Source organism: Botryllus schlosseri, chromosome 1 (genome assembly GCF_051294905.1).
Source record: "Botryllus schlosseri isolate E-star chromosome 1, Bs_hap1, whole genome shotgun sequence".
Lineage (NCBI taxonomy): Eukaryota > Metazoa > Chordata > Ascidiacea > Stolidobranchia > Styelidae > Botryllus > Botryllus schlosseri.
Genome location: NC_137236.1, coordinates 36,213,415 through 36,235,052, shown reverse-complemented (window position 1 = coordinate 36,235,052; position 21,638 = coordinate 36,213,415). Strand labels below are relative to the sequence as shown.

At 39.1% G+C, this 21,638-nt stretch overlaps 4 protein-coding genes across 4 annotated transcripts in view; 3 read left to right on the top strand and 1 right to left on the bottom strand.

Annotated features, from left to right (window-relative positions):
* Positions 1-898: 898 nt before the first annotated feature.
* The window catches only part of LOC145448535 (uncharacterized), a 123,565-nt gene continuing 102,825 nt past the window's right edge, over positions 899-21,638 (top strand). Inside the window, exon 1 of the mRNA XM_080326946.1 lies at positions 899-915. The gene's annotated coding sequence lies outside the window, so the exon portion shown is untranslated. The remainder of the gene's footprint in view (positions 916-21,638) is intronic.
* On the top strand, positions 994-1,947 carry LOC145441713 (uncharacterized). The gene has a single exon (XM_080319650.1). The coding sequence runs from the start codon at positions 994-996 to the stop codon at positions 1,945-1,947; it is 954 nt and encodes a 317-aa protein (XP_080175776.1).
* LOC145441705 (kelch-like protein 6) lies at positions 10,148-11,779 on the bottom strand. The gene has a single exon (XM_080319636.1). It carries the CDS (start codon positions 11,777-11,779, stop codon positions 10,148-10,150), a length of 1,632 nt encoding a protein of 543 aa, XP_080175762.1.
* On the top strand, positions 18,928-20,951 carry LOC145448433 (uncharacterized). Its single transcript, XM_080326824.1, has 2 exons — positions 18,928-19,259; positions 19,320-20,951. The coding sequence occupies exons 1-2, from the start codon at positions 19,067-19,069 to the stop codon at positions 20,501-20,503; spliced, it is 1,377 nt and encodes a 458-aa protein (XP_080182950.1). The 5' UTR covers positions 18,928-19,066; the 3' UTR covers positions 20,504-20,951.

The following is a 21,638-nucleotide window of genomic DNA, read 5'->3' as shown; positions in this document are numbered from 1 at the left end:
TACAAATTTTCTTAAGTGAAGACTTCTGGTAACCCTAGCTTATTCTAGTTAAGTGATTCTCAAACTGATGGGGGGGGGGCGTGGAAGTGGATCGCAAACTCGTTGTAGACAAGGTGCGATTATAACCAGGTCCGAGGGAGTGACAAAGTGCTGTTTCGGTCTTGGTACTACCACAAAACTTCGCCGATCTAACAGTATTCAAAGTAAATGTTTGTTACATTACGGAAAGTTGATTGTTACCTTATAAACGAAAATACAACGCTCTACTTTGGATATACATGTTTGTGGTATTCATGTTGTTTGTCAACTGTTATGGTCATTTACACCAGGTCGATATTCCATATTTATGATTCCGTATCTGCCGGCTTGTAGCACGGCCCACTTCTAGGCTTTTTGTAAGACACCGCTTACGCTGATATACATTAACGAGTGGAGTTGGGCTATTAGATAAAGGCCTATTATCTGGTATATTATTATATATAGCTGGTTCGTGGTACAGAACTTGAATATAGCTTTCAATACAACATCCATTGTAGCAGTATATTTATTAAACTCGAAGACTTTTCGGGTGCCTCTTTTCAAGAGTTATCGGCACACTAAAGGGATTTAAACAGATTTAAAAGCAAAACCAAAAAGGCAAAGTATGACGCAACAATCAAAATCACAGACCATGAAATTCGCATCGTATCAATGGCAACAATAACAAACTACGAAGTATACGGACATACGGTACTATACTAGCAGCACAATTTGTAAATAAACAATTACACGCACGGAACAACACGCACTAATGAGAAATTTGTAGGTTATAGAGGAAATCTTTCTGTCTGCATAAAATAGGTTTGCTCAACTGAATAATAGTAGACTCCAACACTTTTAAATGAAACACAGACCTACCATTTGGTTGTATTAAGATAACTACTAGATAGCTACTAGATAAATTAATTGAAATATTGCTGCATCGTGAAGAGTGGTATACTACCGGTACTCGCCATGCCAACGACAGCGCAACTGCAAACGAAAATTGAAGAACTACTGTTACGGATGGATACAATGGAGGAAAGAATCACGGGCACCCTCTCACAGAAACTGGAAAATCTGATAACTGATGCCGTCAAGAGTCTTATCGACAACAAAGTGAAGGAATCTGAAAAACGCATGGGCAAAAAGCTTGAGAATTGTATCGCCAACACAAAAGATGATCTGACAGCAAAATTGGCATCCCTCGGGCAAGAAAATGATAAGATAAAAAGAGAACTAACAAATCACATAAATCAAGATGCAACTGAAAAATCTTTCTACGCTAGTCAATACGAAGAACAAAAAGCTAAAATAACTGAAATGCAAAAAGCTTTGAAAGACTTGAAATCAGAAAATGAAAAGTTCATAAACGAAACACAGGAACTCAAGGAAAGAGTCAAAACGAACGAAAAAGAAGTAGATGATATAGAAATGCGATCCAGGAGAGAAAATCTGGAGCTTCATGGAGTACCGATGATGGCTAATGAAGATCCTGTACAGCTTGTCATCCATCTTGCCTCAAAATTGAACATGAGCCTGACACGGAATGAAATATCCTACTGCCGCAGATTTACTAAAAAGAATGATGTAAAACAATCCCCTACTAATAAAAAAGATGATGCAAAACAATCCCATCCCATCATTCTTGTTAGATTCAAGTCAATGTCGACACGTGATGATTTCTTCAAAAAAAGAAAGGATATCACAAATTCTTTTGATTTCGGCATATCTGGAATGAAGAACTTGTTCATGAATGAAAATCTCACGAAACTGAAAAGAGATCTGCATTATGAAGCCCGGCAAAAAAAAAGAGAGCTCGAATATAAATTTGTATGGACTAGCAACGGAAAGATCTTTCTGCGAAAGAACGAGAAATCCAAAATAATTCACATCGACTCAATGGAAGTGCTGCACCGCCTCAAGTAGAAAATGCTTGTGAACTTACTCATCATATTTTACACTCTGAAGTAAAAAATGGCGACCCCAAAAACATCTGAGCACAATCCCAATGATGAAGAAGATGGAAGTTTATTGTTTACCAACATTACTCGATGCAAGAAACTTTTACCAAGCGAGCTGAAGCAAATTGGAAAAAAATCTACCATGATGCACCTAAATATCCGATCTCTCCAGAAGCACCATAGTGGCCTTTGGACTCTTTTATCCTTAATGCAACAACCACCCTGCATACTCGGCATCTCCGAAACACGCCTTAAAAGTAACCCACAAATCAATATAGACCTACCCAACTACTCATTTAACCACTGTCCATCCAGGACAGGTGCTGGTGGAGTTGGGATGTATATTGCCGAAGGATATGATTACTTCTTGGTTGATAAATACAAACTCAATTGCTCATCAGTTGAGGAGATATGGGCGGACGTCACACTGGATCCAATAAGATCAAATTCTATTACCATTGGCATCATATACAGGCATCCACGTGGAAGTCCCTCAGAATTCTTGGACTGTTTTGAAAAGACATTAGAGATGTTAATTCATTGTGGACGAAACTTCATAATTATGGGAGACATCAACATCAACCTCCTTGCAAATTCTAAAATCGTCGAACGCTACAAAAACTGCCTGCACTCCTCGAGTTCTATTCAACTTGTGTCTGATGCAACCCGTGTTACACAAGACTGTGAAAGCCTCTTGGACCATATAATAACCAATGTAAGTGACATAGAGCTGTCTCCAGCCATACTATGCCATGATATCTCTGACCATTTTCCTATCTTATGTGAATTTGGTTTAAAACCTATTACATCTCGTCCATCTCATGCACTGCAAAGAGATTTGAGTAACCTGAACAACGACAACCTCTTGCAAGATGCATATGAAAAATTTGAGCAAGCGGCTACAACACCATGTGTCAACAGTAACGAATTGAACAAGAAATTCAGTAACTTTATTGAGGAAATCAAGAATGTGTTTGATTCACACGCTCCTATCAAAAGACTTTCTCGACGACAGCAAAAAATCAAATTAAAACCATGGCTCACACCTGGCATTCTTCGAGCAATAAAAACTAGAAATTTTTTGTGTCAGAAGTTTATTAGAACAAAAAATGTGCAAGATATGCTACGTCACAAAGAGTATGCCAAAAAGTTGTGCTCAATCAAGAAAAAAGCAAAAGAAGCATATTTCCGAAAATTATTTTCAAGCTGTCATGGAAATCAAAGAGATACTTGGAAGATCATAAAAGGACTAATCAATAACAGCAAAACTTCTGCATCCCCATATCTGAAATGTGATGTAAATGGTAGTACCATCAAAGAACCAAAGAAGGTAGCGAACGAGTTCAACGACTTCTTCGCATCAATTGGTCCAAAGTTGGCTTCTGCTGTTCCACCATCCGCAACAAAAGCGCAAGATTACTTGAGAAGAAATATGTCGTCAATGTTCCTGGAGCCATCAACAGCAGATGAAGTGAAACGTACCATACATACTCTCAAATCTGCTAAAGCAACGGGACATGATCAAGTACCAAATAACCTCCTAAAGATAATTGCAGGTCCACTGAGTGTTCCATTATCATATTACTTCAACAAATCGCTGGAACTCGGATGCTTTCCGAACTCCCTCAAAATAGGTAAAATAACCCCTGTCTACAAAGGAGGTTCAAGGTTCACGACAAACAACTATAGGCCTATTTCAGTTCTACCTAGTCTAGCAATTGTATTTGAGAAACTTTTACAAAGTAGGCTCATTAGTTTTTTGTCAAAATACAAAATAATCAGCAATCACCAATATGGTTTTCGGGATCAACATTCTACTATTCATGCCATTCTTGAAATAATGACTGGATACTATGATGTACAATCAACCAACAGTTATGGTATGGCGATCTCGCTTGACCTCAAAAAGGCATTTGATACTGTCGACCACTCATTACTAATTGATAAGCTAGAATGTTATGGTGTACGCGGTACTGCTCTCGAAATATTTCGTAATTATCTTACTGACCGACAACAATATACAGTCATCGGTCAAGAGAAATCTGACTATCGTGCTGTCTCCTGCGGTATACCACAGGGGTCAGTTTTGGGGCCAACTTTGTTCCTATTGTATATTAATGATATAACTGCCTGTTCACAATTTGCCACTACCCTTTTTGCAGATGACACACACTTACTGCTATCCTCATCCAATAGTCAAAATCTGATGATATCAACTGACAGCCAACTTGAACTTATCAGCAACTGGCTCACATGTAACAAATTGTCCATAAATGCTAGTAAGAGCCAAGTGTTACCCATAGGTAAAGAAAAAAGGAGAACAGAACTCTCCAATATTAATCACAAATTAATGATGGCTGGTCAAGTGATGTGCTTTTGCAAATCAATGAAATATCTAGGAATATTTATTGACAATGACCTCAGTTGGAATACCCATACAAGTCATGTTTCGTCGAAGATCTCTCGCAAAACTGGTGTCCTGTGGCGACTGAATAGAATTGTTCCTAGGCCTATGCTCAGAAGTCTTTATTTCTCCATCGTTCACTGCCATTTGCAATATGGTATTATTATGTGGGGATCTACAACCCAAACTATTTTGAAGGCACTGCAAGTACTGCAGAATAAAGCCATTCGGGCTATTGCTGGACTGTCCATCTATCATCGCTTATCTCCATATTATAAGAAACTTCGCATTCTTAAAGTTGAGGACATATATATTTTTGAAGTAGCAAAGTTCATGTATAAGTTTAACAAACAAGAAGTTCCAAATTCACTTGTAAACTACTTTGAATACTGCATGCATATACACAGCTACGGTACTCGATCTAACCTATTTATGTCTAATTCCGACAATGCTTTTCCTCCCTTGAAGCGTGCTGGAATTGATGTGTGGAATAAATTACCCCCGCGACTGAAAAGTATGAGCTTTCCGTCATTCAAGGCGGAGTTCCTTGACCTACTTCTCAGTAAGTACTAATCACCATCGGATGTATTCCCCATCTGCTATCGCATCAAGGCATCCACTGTGTAGTTCGTTGTTGTTTTTCTGTTTTCGTTTTTTTACAAACCACCATATCTAGTAAGCATGAGTGTATGTATCTATATACTTGTTTCTAATCTCCTAGGTTCCGGCTTGACATGAAGATCGTAAGGATCATATCGCCGGCACCCGTCTATACCGTTATAGAGGCAATTACACACTATTATTACTGTGTATGTGTTTTTGTTTTGTTTTGAGCATTTTTCATGCTTTTCATTCTGTTTATTCCGGTTGACGAAGAAATAAATATCTCTCTCTCTTACCACGCGCAATGACAGTGAACATATTGTCATCATAGTGCTGTGCACAGGCAAGGTTTTCGCTCAGATGCTGACCGATTGACGAAGCATATGCTTGGTAATCATCATAGCAGTCTGTTTTTGCAGCCAATTTGCACTGACGTGCGAGCTCCGTGCGATCATTTGCGCATGTTTTTGACCGAATCAATTTTGGGATATGCTGCTTAATACGCTCAAACAATCTTTGAGATGTACGTCCTACATACCTACTATCACAGTGGCACTTGTACTGGTAAACAACATTACTTGCATCAAAGGCAGGAAGTACATCTTTTCGAGAGTTGGGTAACAAGGGTTTCGTCGTGTACACTACATGCGTGTTAACGCTGTAGTAGCAACGGTGAACAGCCGATTTAATAAGCTTTTCAAATCGGCTAGACACGTTACCTAGCCAAGGTAGGTGTAAAAATGCCGGGCATTTTTCTGGGCCATATTTTGGGGCTGTATCCGATTTTTTCAATACCCTAGAGATGGAGCATTTTAATATGTGGTCCGGATAGCCATTTTTGGAGAGAATCAAGTCGATATCATCCTATCCAATCCAATTTTGGTTTTGCTTTTAAATCTGTTTAAATCCCTTTAGTGTGCCGATAACTCTTGAAAAGAGGCACCCGAAAAGTCTTCGACTTTAATAAATATACTGCTGCAATGGATGTTGTATTGAAAGCTATATTATTATATATGTTTAAAAATCGACTCCGGCATACAATCAATAGGTAAATCGTGGCTCGTGTGACGTTATATTGACAGAGAACGTGCCCATGATTAATTTATGAATGCTAGACATGGCCAACTCGTTTTCCATAATTATTATATATGCATTTATCATAATTCATGTGGTATCTTGGATTGATACAGCCGATACTGAATAATTCCGTGTTAGCATATATCATACCCGTGATAATTTGGTTCAGATTTAACATCTTAAAGCTCTTCACCCTTATGTCGCGAAAAAATGATAGTCAAGGCAGTGAATAGTTGTAATGCCGCAAATTTCGATTTCAAATAGAAACATCGACTCATAAGAAATGACGAAACTACTTTAAACGAATAATTCAGATCGTTATATGTAGGGTTGCATTTAAAACAAAGATCAATTTAAAACATACATGTTTAAAACTAGGTTCTAATTTAAAACATATTTTTTATTGTTTTTGTTTATATGTTTTTTCAAAGCCATGACGTCACGAATATTCAACTGTGACATCATAGTGGATTGACATTGACAATCGAAAATATAGGATAAAAATAGCTCCTTTGACTAAATATATGTACTATTGCTGTTGAACCGGCTATTTTGATGGTTCCAACAATCCTATATCGATATACGTCGGCTGTATCGGGTTGTAATTGTTCGTAGGCTCATACAAAATGTTTTTGTATAGTATTTACACAATTATGGCATAATTTTACAACTTAAAAAAACACAATTTTTTTTGAAAAGGCCTTTATTTAAAACACCGTTTAAAACATGTTTCAAACAAATTGTTTTAAAACACCGTTTGTTTTGCATGCAACCCTAGTTATATGTCGCATTAAAATTGGGAGAAAGATGATTTCAACCAAATATTTGACTGTGTAATTTTTTAAGAACGAGAAATATGTTTCATTTCAATTCTTCTTAGTGGCGACCAGCGCTTTCGACGACTTAAGATTTAATTTGCCGTAGTTACCACTACTACTTTTTTAAAATCCTTTAGTATTTCCCCTGTAAACAACCGTATTACCATATTTAATCATCCCGTATACGCTTCAACTGCAAAGTTCCGCTTCTGATCAGTGATTCATGTATACATCCTGCATGCACCGGTTCCAGTTGTGTATTAGGGCAGATGCAGCTCTAGTTATTAATCATGGCCCTATGATATAATACTCATGTTTTGAAAATTCCTCTCCTATATAAAGACTGCGCCATTTCTATAGTTCCAGAGACTCATTGGCGAAACCTATAGGCTAATAGTCACGTACGTATCACAATAAAACGCGTATCGAGAAACTGTTTATTGAGATCCCGCAAATGATGTCAGGATTTGTCAGTTGATGATAACCACAGATTCAGCCTTACCTATCTTACCAACTACTAATATTTTCTGCACAAAAGTATTCCACTCTAAGATTTCTGTAAATCTACTACAAAATTATAGTTCCATTACCTTTTTTAGTTATTAATATCACCACGTGTATAAAGTTCACGTGAATTTAAAAGAAATAGTGCTAGCAGGGGACAGAAATAATATTAGCGTAAGTCTGCTCAGGTGAAAAAGTTGAATACTTCATTAACACAATCGCCGCTTTTCGACAACACTTAAGAAAATTGGGTTCGATTTCAAAGTATAGTTCGAGTCGGAGTAGGAGATAAAGATATTGAGAGAATTTATTCGGTTCGGTTCAGTTCAGTTATAAATATGAAGCAAAATAGAAATCATTTCAGAACCAGGCGATAACGAGGGGATTGGGAGACCATCAAGTCAGCTAAACAGGCTTAATGGAGACTTGTGCAATGTGCATGGTGCATTGCATTGCACTCTAACGTTTTAAAAACATTAAAATGGAAATGTGACCGCTCACAGTAAATGATGGTCAAGAGGGTTTACCAAATAATGGATTCATGATGGTACATTCGTTGGAACACGTAGAAAGGTTTATTTTTTAATATGAGACGGAATGGAGTACTATATTAGAGGGCCTAGAAACCTCATTATTTTTGGATGTTCATGTGGTAAAAATAGGTTCATAGCAGAGCCTCGAGTATGGTGGTTTGTGAGATGAGTAAACTAGTCTAGGAATATTTCAGGTAAGCTATCACTGTATAGTATAGTTGTGCATGAGTTTATCTGTTTCATATGTATGGACATCCTATGCTTTTAAAATGTGCAAGGTAGGCTACCATATTGGAGATTTTTACTATACCTCCGACTAGCGAGACAAGTCAATCTGATTGTTTTATTATGCAGGGTTGTAACCCGATCCAAGTCGTTGTTGGCTTTGGCAGAACCCCACAGAATGACACCGTAGGTTATATCATATGAAAGAGTGTGTGAGAAATTGTCAGTCGTTTGCAAAGCGGCAATGGAAAACGAGATTTTCTCATGGTTCCTATTTGTGCGGGGCGGATCCAAAAATTCTGGGGTACGACTCCGATCCTGTTTCTTCAATTCCTCGGTCCGAAAACTCCGATATTATAATCTACGAGTAGGCTACTTATTTATACAAAACTACAAAACAGTAGATTATACGGTACATTATACGGTCATGCTCAGCAATAGCCTCAATAGCGATTATGACCAGGGCTGGGCAAAATCGAGTACCTATGAGTGATTCGATTCTGATTATCACATATTATGACGTCACGACATAATGTATTATGCGAAAGTTCAAATATGTACCTTTTATGCGACCACCAAGAATATATTTCCTGTTATCCGGCACGTTAAAGATACTTTGGTATGTTCCCCACCATACCGATTTCATTGCACATCTTGGCAATGTTGTGAAATGATCATGACTTCGGAAATATGTTATTTCCCGTAACGTTCGAAGATTTGTACTGTATCTCGTATGCTGCGACACGGACAATCAAGGTTGCAAGGCTTCCTCAGTGGAAAATAGTATCAAAACTATAATTATCGTCAGTAAATTAACTTTCAGTTGCGAGAAGCGTATAATTACCGTACTCGAAAAAATCGTCTTTTATTACTCGACTCGTATCATTAAAATTAATATTCGGATCAGTAGGGAAACAGAAATTCACAACACTATACAAATAATTTTGAAGCGTATTTTCAGAGTCATCAGACGGAAGCATCAAAAACAAAGCTATGGATTACGAACAAGGGGTAAACAGGAGCCGTATGGGCCTTTGGGACATACTCTTACAAACAATTTATCCTCAGAAAGCATTTCTAATTGCGTAAAACAAGCTACAGTTTAGATACGGGTTTTAGGATAGTTCTTATAAAAGATCTGGCCATGCAAGCACTAGAAGTTCTTGCACAAAACCCTGCAACATAGTTGGTCGAAAAAGGCTTTAGCGCATTAGTTGACCTCAAAAAGTGTAAAGGAGTTGTCTTTCTGATGAGACGCTCGATGACTTAATACGGGGAGTCGTGAAGGAATAAGTCGTTCCTAACTGGTCTGAAATTCGCAGAAATATTCAGAAGCAACTGATAACACGTTCTAAAATTTTATTTTTGTGAAAAATTCTCGGTTGGTCTGTGAGAGTGAGGATGACATTTTCGCAAACAAATGGTTCTCAGAAGGTTGAAAAGCACTGGCGTATACAATCAGAATTAATTGGAAGTGAGAGGACAGCAACTAAACAAACCAGTTATGCAGATATTAAATATAACATGCAACATTTTTAAACAAATTTCCCATTTGATCAACTTCTATCCATATTGAAGAATAGGTACCATGCCATAGCCTACATAATACATATACACCGGCATATATCATATACAGTAGTCAGATTCGACAGTGAAAAGAAACAGCAGAAACATTTTCATCAAGTATTGTGTACTGGGAGCGTTCCGAGCTTCAGACAATGGAAATCTAACCCCAGAACAGCATTTTTCTTGAAAAATACTAAAAGCAATATGTTTCCTGGGAAGTCATGAAGTAAAATCGGAAACACATATCCACTTAACGGAGTAGAACAAACATAAAAACATCTGTGGATAGAATTAGTTTCAAGAATGGCGCCAGTAAAATACCAAACAAATTCAAAAACACAACGGTAAACGACATTATCCCTTTATATCCCTATACCCGTGTGTTCAAGCTCATATTATTATACCGTACACATATTATGCGGTGGTATGTGAGATCTAAAACTTGATCAATGCGGATACGTAAACCGTTAAGCTTCGATCGACTTTTGATTCCACTTTATACCATTTGTCATGTAGTATATCATACTTCTCAGTATCTTCAAACCTCTCAAAACTGCCTGCTACAAAAATCCAGTTTTCCACGTGATGAGTATTAGTCCGTGAATGGGGAGCATTTGTGCATGACAATGAAGTCCACTGAGCTGATGTGACATTGTAACACTCTGCGTCGTTGAGTATCATTCCTCCCCTCAACCCACCGATCACATATATCTTCTGATCGACTGCAACAGCACCACTCCTAGACACGGGATATCTCAATGGTTGGAGGTCAACCCACTCTGACGAAGATGGAGTGAATCTCCGGAATGAAGAAACTGCTACATAGCCAGCAACGTTTGGTACTAAACCTCCGATGCAATAGATAGAATCATTCAATGATACGAGAGCTGTATCACAAATTGACTCGATCTTGCTTTCCAGTAGGAACCATTGATTTAGAGTTGGGTCAAATCTTTCGACAACATCCGATGCTATAGGACCACTTCCTCCGATAACGAATATTGATCCCGCCAATGAAACTGAGGGAGGACAGACTCCATGTTCAACAATCATGTCGTTTATCTCCTCCCATTTTGAATTTTTGCTTCGAAAATTGAGTCGGTGAACAGATTTATCCCGACACAAAGCATAAATATGAGGGTCGACAGAAATCAAACCAAAATCCACCGTACACGTTAACTTCTGATCATGAAAATTCTCAAGTTTTTCGCTCATGGGATTGAAAGGTTGGAGACAATCTGTTTCAAGAAAGTCGAAGAGAATTAACAATTCCCCGCCAATTTCTGCTTCGATCGGCTTTATTGTGGCTTTCATAAGATGGTCATTGATCAACTTGTACAACAAAAAGTCATTGCTGATAATGGGATGAGTCTTTAACAGATTTTTTAAAAATGCTGGGGAAATTAAATCAAACCTGAGTATATCCAGACAATCGAGCAAATTATCCTTATTATTTGGATCTTTCTCAACCCACTTCAGTGATAACATAAGCTTTTCGTGCTCACAAAGCTTTGAAATTTTTGACCTCACAACACTGAGGATGTCCTTTATTTCTGTATCTCCGAACTTGCATTGGTTTGAGATTTCCACGATATTGTTTTGAAAAAACATTCTGCATTTTGAGTTAACATCGTCCAGTCCGTACATCTCAGCAACTTTTTTTATGGAGTAGTAATTCTGAACGGTAATTACTTCGGTGAAAATGTCAGATACGGCTCGCTTTACATCTTCCAACTGCATCATGATTGCGACATGAAGAAGATCACACGTCTTTTCATCAAGTATCTCAAATTTACCCGAATATATGAAATCAATGCAATTTTTCACACACTCGGAATCCACATCGGTGAACACGACTTTTCCTTCGCGTCTCTCTTTCGTGTCGTGCTTCAACATAGCTCTGAAATAATCAGAACCAGCCGACAATATATTTTTGTGGGTGTAATAGACATCATCTCGGACTTGAACTATGAAGTCACAGTGATCATTTTCCAGTTTCATTTGATGTAATTCTTTCATCATCTTCACCGCATGTTTCTCCGCATCTGGACATATGACGTGTACCATGATAAATGACTATAGAATATTTAGCGTTGTTGATACAGAACTGAAAAAATGATCCACGATACCAAGGTCGCTAACTGCAGGAAGGCTCCGGTCGGGTGGTAAACTGACCGAAATAGCACTAAATCTACTTTCAAATTAGGAAAATCCCTACATATAAATAGCAATGAGTTTAAACAGTCCAATTAAGCTTAAAATTTTAACTTCTGGGTAAAATTCATTTTTTTCTGCATAGGGTCTTCAAGTTAAATATGTAGGAGTCCACAATTCTATTACAAAAGAAGTACGAATAATAACTAGGCCAACTCTTTTATTGGATCAGCAATTAACTTAGTGACATCACGAATTACATATGCTCCGACGATCTAGAATCCGCCCGAGTTCATAAATGATATCCAAGAAAGGGAAAGCTTGTCCATACGCTGACAATACTCTCAATGAGAAATCACATTAATACAACCAAGAGCTGCTACAAGACCTGCCAACTAAACGGCTGCCTTCGAAAGACTGAACATGTGCCGATGCACTTTACCTCATGCTGTGAGGTAGTCAAGTGTGACGGTATCGATGATCAATACTCATTGATTATAATCAATATTTGTCACATTATATTTTCATCTGCCCAACACACTCACACAATGCAATATACAAGTAGGCCTACAAGACAAAATGCGATGTAATGGACAGGAAAAAGCAGAGCTGGTCTCAAACTCAAATGTGCTCGCGGGCCAATTTCATAGTTTTTGATTAGGCCGCGGGCCGCAGCATCAATAATAGGGATATTCAATGTATAATTCTCAAGTAGGCTAGGCCATATTTGACTGGAGCTTGCAGACAGGCATTCCACAAACATCGTGAAAATGTAATACTATTACTATTCAGTTATTCACGCTTGACACGGAAAAACCACATTTTCAATTATACAATTTAATAGTATATATTCATATTGAAATATTTTCGCCTGACACTCGTCAAGGGTTATCGTCAGCAACTAGTGGAGAATTGGAACGAGCATTGTGTATCAACAATCGTATCTTGAAATATGACGTCTTTCAAATATTTGAATAAAAGAGTTTTTGTGCTGGGCATAATTTGTTAAAATAATGAGTTACAGACATCATGTCAGAGGATGCATCGTGACACCATCAGACTGTCGGGTTATAACATTGCAGCTAGTGAAACTTTGACGTGCCACAATTTTATGTAGAATATTTTTTAATTTACTGAAGGTTGGTCTGATATCAGAGCATTTGAGCGGTGAAGCCTAATCCTGGTTTTGATATATAGTTGGGATAAGTAGGCCTAGGCTATATTGTTACTGTCATTGCCAAAAGTCAAAAATTAAATCAGCGTTAGATTTTACCTTCGAATATTATTGGAACATATCAATAACAACTTGAATATAATCATAATTGATCCATAGGCTACTGATAGCATCAACATTAGCAATCGTACCCCTCGTGCCTCCAATAAGATTTCTCGTAGCCCATGTTCATTTTCAAGACAATTTCTGATGTTACCTATACTAAAATCAGAAAGTCCATTCACATAAAATCGAGCGCACCGCGAAAACCATTTTGCTGTTGAATAAATTGGTCAATAAAATATTCCACAGCATAGGCCGAATTCCACAATGCATCTCGTACCCCCTGATGTGGTGCTTCGTACCCCGAATGGGTCTACGGACCCTGGTTAAAAAAAACCCTGGAATAGAAATGTCCACGCCTATGAATTCATTGGTGTTGCAGCTGTGAAGCTTACTTGCCACCGATAATAACATGGATAAAGAGAACAGACAACACCCAGCATCTAACCAACTATACGTCACGGGGGTCACATAATGCCGATGGTTCCCCTACCGACCTGATTAGATAGCTATATACCCTACGCAACGCAAGCTAGTATCGCATTTTCATATCAATACTATAATTCGCATCCCATGATGCGAAAGAATGCTTATTCTGTCGAGAATTGATACCTCCTGGGATGCATCAATACGAATCAATTTCTCTGCAACTTCCGCATAGCTCAATTCGCAGATTTTGACAGTCCATCTACGACCTTTTGATATATTACTATTCCCTATGACAGTTTCATAGATTGTTGCGTCCGTAGGGTTACCAAGTCACCGTTCCGAGTCGCGAGTCCTTCTCATATTTTAACTTTTGACCCGGCCCAACTCCAGTCATTTTTATTTAATCACCCAGTCAATCCGAAATCGAGTAATTTTACGAAAGGTCGCCCCAAACCAAATCACAATTTTTAGTCACGAATCATCAACATCAACATCATGAACTAGAAATGTGACGTAATAGCCGATCTTCTACCGCATGGTAGCGTTTAAAAGTGATGTAGGCCTAATAGTGCAGTTTGTTGAGATTTCAGTGATTTTTGTAGTAGTTTTAATGTGAACTTCAAGTTCTTATATCTACAAAAGATATGTGGCACTTGAATATATTGTCGAATACTTGAAATTCCAAAATGCCGCCGCGGGCCGCACTAAATGTTCTCGGGGACCTCATGCGACCCGCGGCTGCGTGTTTGAGACCTCTGGGTAAAAGAATGCCGAAACGACCAGTTGCGGTCCCTTCATCTGGCATCCACCTAGGCATAGTCCATACCCAAGATTACCGGACCACGACTGACCTATCGATCTCGCTTCCCATGACATGCCGCCCTATCTCTTGTCGCTTCCTTTTTCTATGCTATCTTCGTCACTTTCATTCAGTGTGCATGCCTCCTCTTTACATCGCCTAGGTCAGTGGTTCTCAACCGGTGTGCCGCGGCACACTAGTGTGCCATTTACGTCTCGCAAGTGTGCCGCGAGCGATTTCTTCGGAATTTTGAAATTATGCGCAAAATAATTCTAGTCCATAGCAAATGATCAATAATCAAAATTGAGCTTGATGTGAAGTTTGTACATTTGACAAATCAAAATTGATATTATTCCCGCAATCAATATCCTCCTTGGGCAGATCGCTTTGCCTTGTAGGCTGAATTCAGTTTTGCACAATTCGTTGATTGATCACACGCAGAGAAGATAAGAGCAGACATAACGGCGCCTGTACGACAATGCTGTTTGCTAATCCTCATTGTCTTCCCAATCACCAGCGAGAAATGAACTCATTTGAAATTGACGTTCGCGTTTATAAATTCGAATTTCGAACATGGCAATCCACATTGTGATTGCTAGGTATCGGGCCGGCACTTCCGTTAAAATGTAGGATTGTAGCACAACGTTCTGTTACTGTCGACGAATATTTGTATTGAGAAGTAAGGTTGACCAAATCATATCAGGTAACAAACCTCTTCGCTTCGCCGCTGAGGCTACAATCTTGGTTTGTTGGAAGTATAATTGAACTGCGGGTATATGTCAGTAGAACTATTGAGGAATGGCTATCCTCAAGCGTGCTACACGATCTGCGTGAAAATGCATTGCATAGCCTGGCATAGCCTGCACCTCAACGTCACAGTATTCGTTAGCGGCGGTCGTCCTTTACCTCTTCGAACCAATCTGGCAGTGGGCAGATTTATTGTCAAACAAATCTTATGAAATCGTGTCTAAGGCAGCCCAAAGTTTCGGTTAGGTCATAGGCCTATATCCAGGGTTGCCATACCGTCCTTATTTCTAAGATTTGTCCTTATTTTGAGGGGCCACGTCTTAGAAAACTCAACTGTCCTTATTTCTAAGAAATGTCCTTATTTTCGACTTGCGTCCTTATTTTGTCTTATATTCAACCACTACAGAACTTCGATCGTTTTCTTCTGGTATCAGTGTTGCATAATATTCTCAAATTATGCTTTTGCGTTGAGATATTATGACATCATAAATGAAAGGGACTCTCGTGACGTAGGCCTACACACCACACGATTTGTCTTCCAAGTGGTGAAATAGTTAGGGCAGTGAGTGGTAGTATAGCAGTTCGTATGTACCAAGCTTCCGCAGCGGACATCATTTATGCAGTAAACAGCAGTACCAGGTTCCAGCTGTGTTTGGTCTACTGCAGAATAAGCTCAAGCTGTGGGGAAGGCAGCATTTATTGCGTAGTGAAAAAAGGCGCAGTGCAGTCGACACATTGGGTAAAAAGTAGTAAAGCTATAATTCATTGATAAATTTATCGAAATTATATTGCACTTGCGCATATAGCATTAGCTACTAATAAGGCTAAATCTGATTAGTTAGAATGAACAGGCGTAAAAACGTTTTTCGAGACGATTATGAGAGCGAATTCAAAGGTATCTAACGAAGCTTAAAGAGCGAGTGTTTCTCACATTGCAATATCTGCAATTGTGACATTAACCTGGAGGCCATATAGGAAAGACCGCTATTTCAACTCACATTGATACCCCAAAACACAATAAGTGTGTCATAATGATTAATTTGAGCCAGTCGATGAATAATTTTTCCACAAGTCGATCAACACCAACGACCACACACTACAAAGGCAGTTGCTGCTGAGGGTACCTGGTCATTACATACTGTCAAACACCAGTAATCATTCATCACCAATGATTGCACATCGCAATTGGTCAATGCAATATTCCCCGATTCCAACATCGCAAATAATAAGTTTACTTCGGCCAGGACCAAGACTACCAGCGTTGTTATTGGAGTTCTTGCTCCATTCGCTCAAATAATGATTTTGTCTAAACTTGGTGTAAGACCTTTTTCCATCTTGGTTGACGACTCTAATCACAACGAGGTGAAGAAGTTTGGGTTATCACCCTATGGGGAGGCCCAAGACCAACGTTGTTTTTTTTTCTGAGTGGGCTGACGAAGTGCTGTTTCGGCCCTGAGTATAGATAGTTAAACGTAGACCTGATTGCTTCCGGCGATAAGTATGGAATTGTGACATGCCGCGGCTCGTATAAATACAAAGTATGTATAAAAACGCTTTTTCATGCTATTCTAATTTCTCAACTGTCCTTATTTTTGGGTCCTTGTCAATGGCAACCCTGCCTATATCAAAATGACCCCTTGTTTGTTGCATTCACGAAGGAACGATATTCTGGCCCGAGGAAAACGACGACTTTCTATCACGGCTTAGTAAGCTATATGATGGACGCTTTTCGTACAAAAGTTTACTTTTAGTTTATTTTAAAAAACGGGAGCACAGAAACATTTTGGATTGACTGCAGAGTTAGTCACATTAGTCGACGTTACTACTGGGTGGTAATAAGTAGGCCTATTCTGGTAGTTTGCAGGCGCCGTAAGCCAAAAAAGTTCAGAACCACTGTGATGGTGTGCCGCGAACTATTTTTCATTTCCAAAGGGTGCCGCGAGGTCAAAAAGGTTGAGAACCACTGGCCTAGGCCAAGGTGGGTGCCTGATTCCATAGACAACTCCTAGTCGCTTCGACATCTTCTTTTCTTTACGTTGTATCGCATTTTTTGTGGTGTATTGAACTGATAAAATTGCTAATAAACCAATGATGATGATGATGATGATCATCATGATGTCACAATCTTTTTGTGATAACCTTTTATTCCGCGGTCCTTTTCTAGTCGCTCTATCTTGCTCTTGTCCTTCTTTCGTTGTTAATCGGGTCTTGTCATACATGCTTATGCTTATAACCAGCGTGGTACGTAGGTCCAAAATATGGAGTAAAAATCTCATAAACCGACGGTGGATATACATCGACAAACAAAGGTTACGAGATGACAATTCATTCCTGTCGGGTTTTAGGTATGGGTTTTGTGGACTCGAGGCCTGGTTTCGGGCTGGTATAGAAACAATGGGTAATGTTGATGGCTGCCTGGTTTATAATATATAGTTATATGTTGGCATATAGGGCTACACATTTACAAACTGCCAGTCGTGACCTGGTAGAAGGTTTAACAGGGACTCCTTGAACATGATACCATGTGGTTATAGACTGTAGATCGGTTGTTCCCAGACTATCTTTCCACCTTTCCCGGGCTGGAATGAGTCAAGCATTGCTATCAAGTAAAGTAGTTTGACCAATAAAGTTGACTGAATAGTCTAATACAGTGGTTCCCAACCTTTTTCGACTCATCGCCCCCTTTTCAAGCTCCCCACCGATCACCCCCCCTCCAAAATTTGTGAACCGAATAATGAGCATACAAACTGGCACCGGCTAGTTGACTAAAAAAAGGTCAACTTTTCGGCTCGATGTCGAACTTTTACACTTTTGCAGCTAAATTTTCGTGGGTTGACTAAAGAAAACGTCATTTCTCCGACTTGATTCCAAGGTAGCCGTTGTAACGCGCCATCGCATCCCCTATCGCCCCTTCGCTATTTTCGCCCCTGTCGCCCCCTTTGTCCATTTTCGCCCCCACTATTGCCCCCTTCGTCATTTTCGCTCCTCTAGACTGCGAAATCGCCCCCTGGGGATCTATGTCACTACAATCTATATTTCTTATGGCTCGATGATTTAGGATGACACAGGTTCTGTTTAAATCCGTCTGATTTGGCTTTCCCCTATACACATAATCCATAAAGCAGATGAGGGTGAAATAATGAGAAATAAATGGTTCTCAAGGTCTGTCTAGGGCAGGGGTTCTCAAAGGGTGGGCCATGGCCCACTGGTGGGCCACAGAGCATTTTGAGGTGGGCCACAGAGATATTTAGAAAATTTCAGAATTAATGTAAGTTCAGTTATTTTCTTATGTTATTCGCTAAAAATATATTCGTATTATCTAATTATACGTAGGCTACATAAAGATTCTCATCCGAATCTGATTAGACGTAGTGGCACGGATGAAGTCAGCATGTACTGTACAATTTGAAAACGTTAGGGAGAAACGGTGGCTTTTCTACTGGCTATGGCAATTACCTACGGCTAACAGCAACTAAAATAATTTCAAGTCTATAATAACTGGAAGATAATGCTGAAGTAGCCAAGTATTCCGGCAGGGTCATACGTCGTATGCCGTTGAAAGGGGCATGCAATGAACTCGCAATGAAGTGCAATTGATGTACAGATTTACTGTACTTCGGCAGGCCGTATTATTGTAAGCTAAAAATATCCATAATTGCAAATTATTAGCAACTTCTGGCGGAGGTATACTGCACCACCGCAACGAATCTTAACGAATTGAGGATTTAGCGGAGCGCATTAATCTTTGAAGTCGGGTGAAATGTCTGGCCTGAAAATCATTGTACATAATGAAAGAGTCACAGGAATAGTGAATGTCGACTGGTTGCCCACATTTGGCGCTAGTGAGCTCATGAGGCCTTGGCAACGGGACGCCGAGTCACTTTACCACTATTTACTACGGGTTATTTCGCTCTTTAATTGGGTATAGTGTCGCTGAAATCTCGCAGATATGGTTTTTTATTGCTGTGTGCCAATGTGCAAAAACCGAAAAGGTGGCCACAAGTTCCCGAAGGATCATGAACTCCGCAAGAAGTGGCAAATCGCCATAAAACGTGAAGGGGCACTCAGGAAGCTCTGGACCCCGAGTGAAAACTCACGGGTCTGTGAAAGTCATTTCAAAACAGAAGATTACGTACCAAACTGTAAATTGCCTGTTTCGTTGACATACATCCTACTGTTTTCTAAGATTATTTTATAAACAGGTCTCCGAAAAACACTTCGAAAAACCGCTGTTCCTTCCGTCTTCCCTTACCGAAGCAAACAACATGGTCGACATACCAGGAACAGTGGAGAAATATGCAGGGCGTCCGATTCGTCTCCGATTACAACGTCAATTCTTGTTAAGGATGATGCCGTGCCGGAGGCTCAATTTACAGTTGAAGTAAAATCGGCAGATTTTGATGACGGTCCGATGACGATTCATGACCGTAGTGATTCGATGACAGAAACGCATCCGACTATTTCTTCCAAAGCTCAAATTCCGATCCAAATTTCAAATGGGGCTACCGATATAGGCCGCATATTTGCAGAGGGCCATTTAATGAAATATTACATGGGGTTTTATAATTATGATCATTTCATGCTATTATTTAATATTCTAGGGCCGTCGTGCCATTTCCTCAATTTCAAATCTCGACTTGGACCACAAAACGAATTATTAGCGACTTTAATGAAACTTCGCCAGGCCAAAGATGACTTTGAATTGGCCATTTTCTTTGGAGTTGGGCGAAGTACTATGTCAAACGTGATTTCGACGTGGATCAACTTTATGTATTTTCAGCTGAGGGAAATTGATGTATGGCCAAGTAGGAAAATTGTTGATAAACATTGTCCGAAAGACATTAAAATGAAATTCCCCCATGTCCGAGCAATATTGGATGCGACGGAAGTCAGAATAGAAAGACCAAAAAATGCAGGAATGCAATCCGCATCTTTTTCGACTTACAAAAACAAAAATATGGCCAAGTGCATGATCGGTATATCCACCAGAGGTCTCGTCACCTACATAAGCGATGCATACGGTGGAAATACATCAGATCGTCAAATTGTAGAAAGAAGCGACCTAACTTCTAAATTTGAAGGAGGTGACGCTATAATGGTGGACAGAGGAATAACAGTACAAGACTTATTTGCGCCAGCTGACGTAAAAATTTTGATGCCATCTTTTCTTCGCGGACGTGACCGTTTTGATCAAAACGAGATTTTCAGCGATCGCTGCATTGCTTCGAAGAGAATTCATGTGGAGAGAGTGATTGGTCACGCGAAACGTTTTAAGATCCTACAAAATGAAATGGGACATTCAAAACGAATTTTATCTGGACGGATTATTTTCATTTGTTTCAGTCTAATCAACCTGTTTCCCGCCATAGTCGACGAATCGTCGTAACGTTTCAACCAGTATTTAACTTATCTTTGTTTCGCATTCAATAGGCCTATATGCTTTTACACAAAACGATATTAATATTTCATTATTGTTTTATTATCTATATTTATGTTTTCATCACAACAATTTTATTGGTTACAGCATTTTATTGTTCAGTTATACATCTACATACAAAATAAAAAATTACACACATATACATTAGTAATTATATTCAATGTAAAATTAACTCGAACAAGAACAATAAGCATAAAATATATCTTTAGAGGCTCTTAGCGATATGTACACGGTACATTTCGTAAAAATTACACAGTTTCGGTCACAATTTATTCTCCCAAAACGTCTCATCGAAAGATATTTTTTCAATAAACACGTCGTGAGGAGAAAAAACAACAAAAAACGAGGTGTGGATTCCTGTGATGGCCATCTGCCCCATAACTTGACAAAAATAATTACACCCGTATTTTTTTTGGATCGGAACAAATTATAGCCGTTGTCCAGAACCGATCTGTAGTCGCTACTACCGCCGACAGCCGTAACAAAATACAGCTCGATGCACAAAAACGTAACGATTTTTCTTAGAATTTCAAGACACGACAAAGATATTTCCCTAAAACCAGTATTTGGCCACTCAATGGAAGAGTGTTTGGTTACTGGCCGCGACATGATGTCCTCCCTGAAATCATTATTCCGGTCACACGCTTCCAATCTGAAAATAAAATTGAATGTCATCGGAGTAATGTAGAATCTCTCAAGAAAATATATTCAGACCGCTCAATAAGATCGGACTTTCTTCCCCTTGTCGAAGCTCCCCTTCCGCTCAATCGTTGCTGCATTTCAAACAGTTGCTATTATATTTATTATTACAAAAAAATTGCAAATATCCGACATACTGTTTATTTTCACTAATTCACGTGCTGGAATATTGTTACAACCGTTGGATAGACGAGGTATCATATACTATAGTAAAGCAAATGTAACCCGGCGTCCCGTTGCCAAGGCCTCATGAGCTCACTAGCGCCAAATGTGGGCAAGCAGTCGACACTCTCTATTGATTGTATCATTGGATTGAATATTCTGACATCGCAACTTCAGTTGTTTCGGTACAAGACATACAAAGTACATCATGCATATTGAAAAA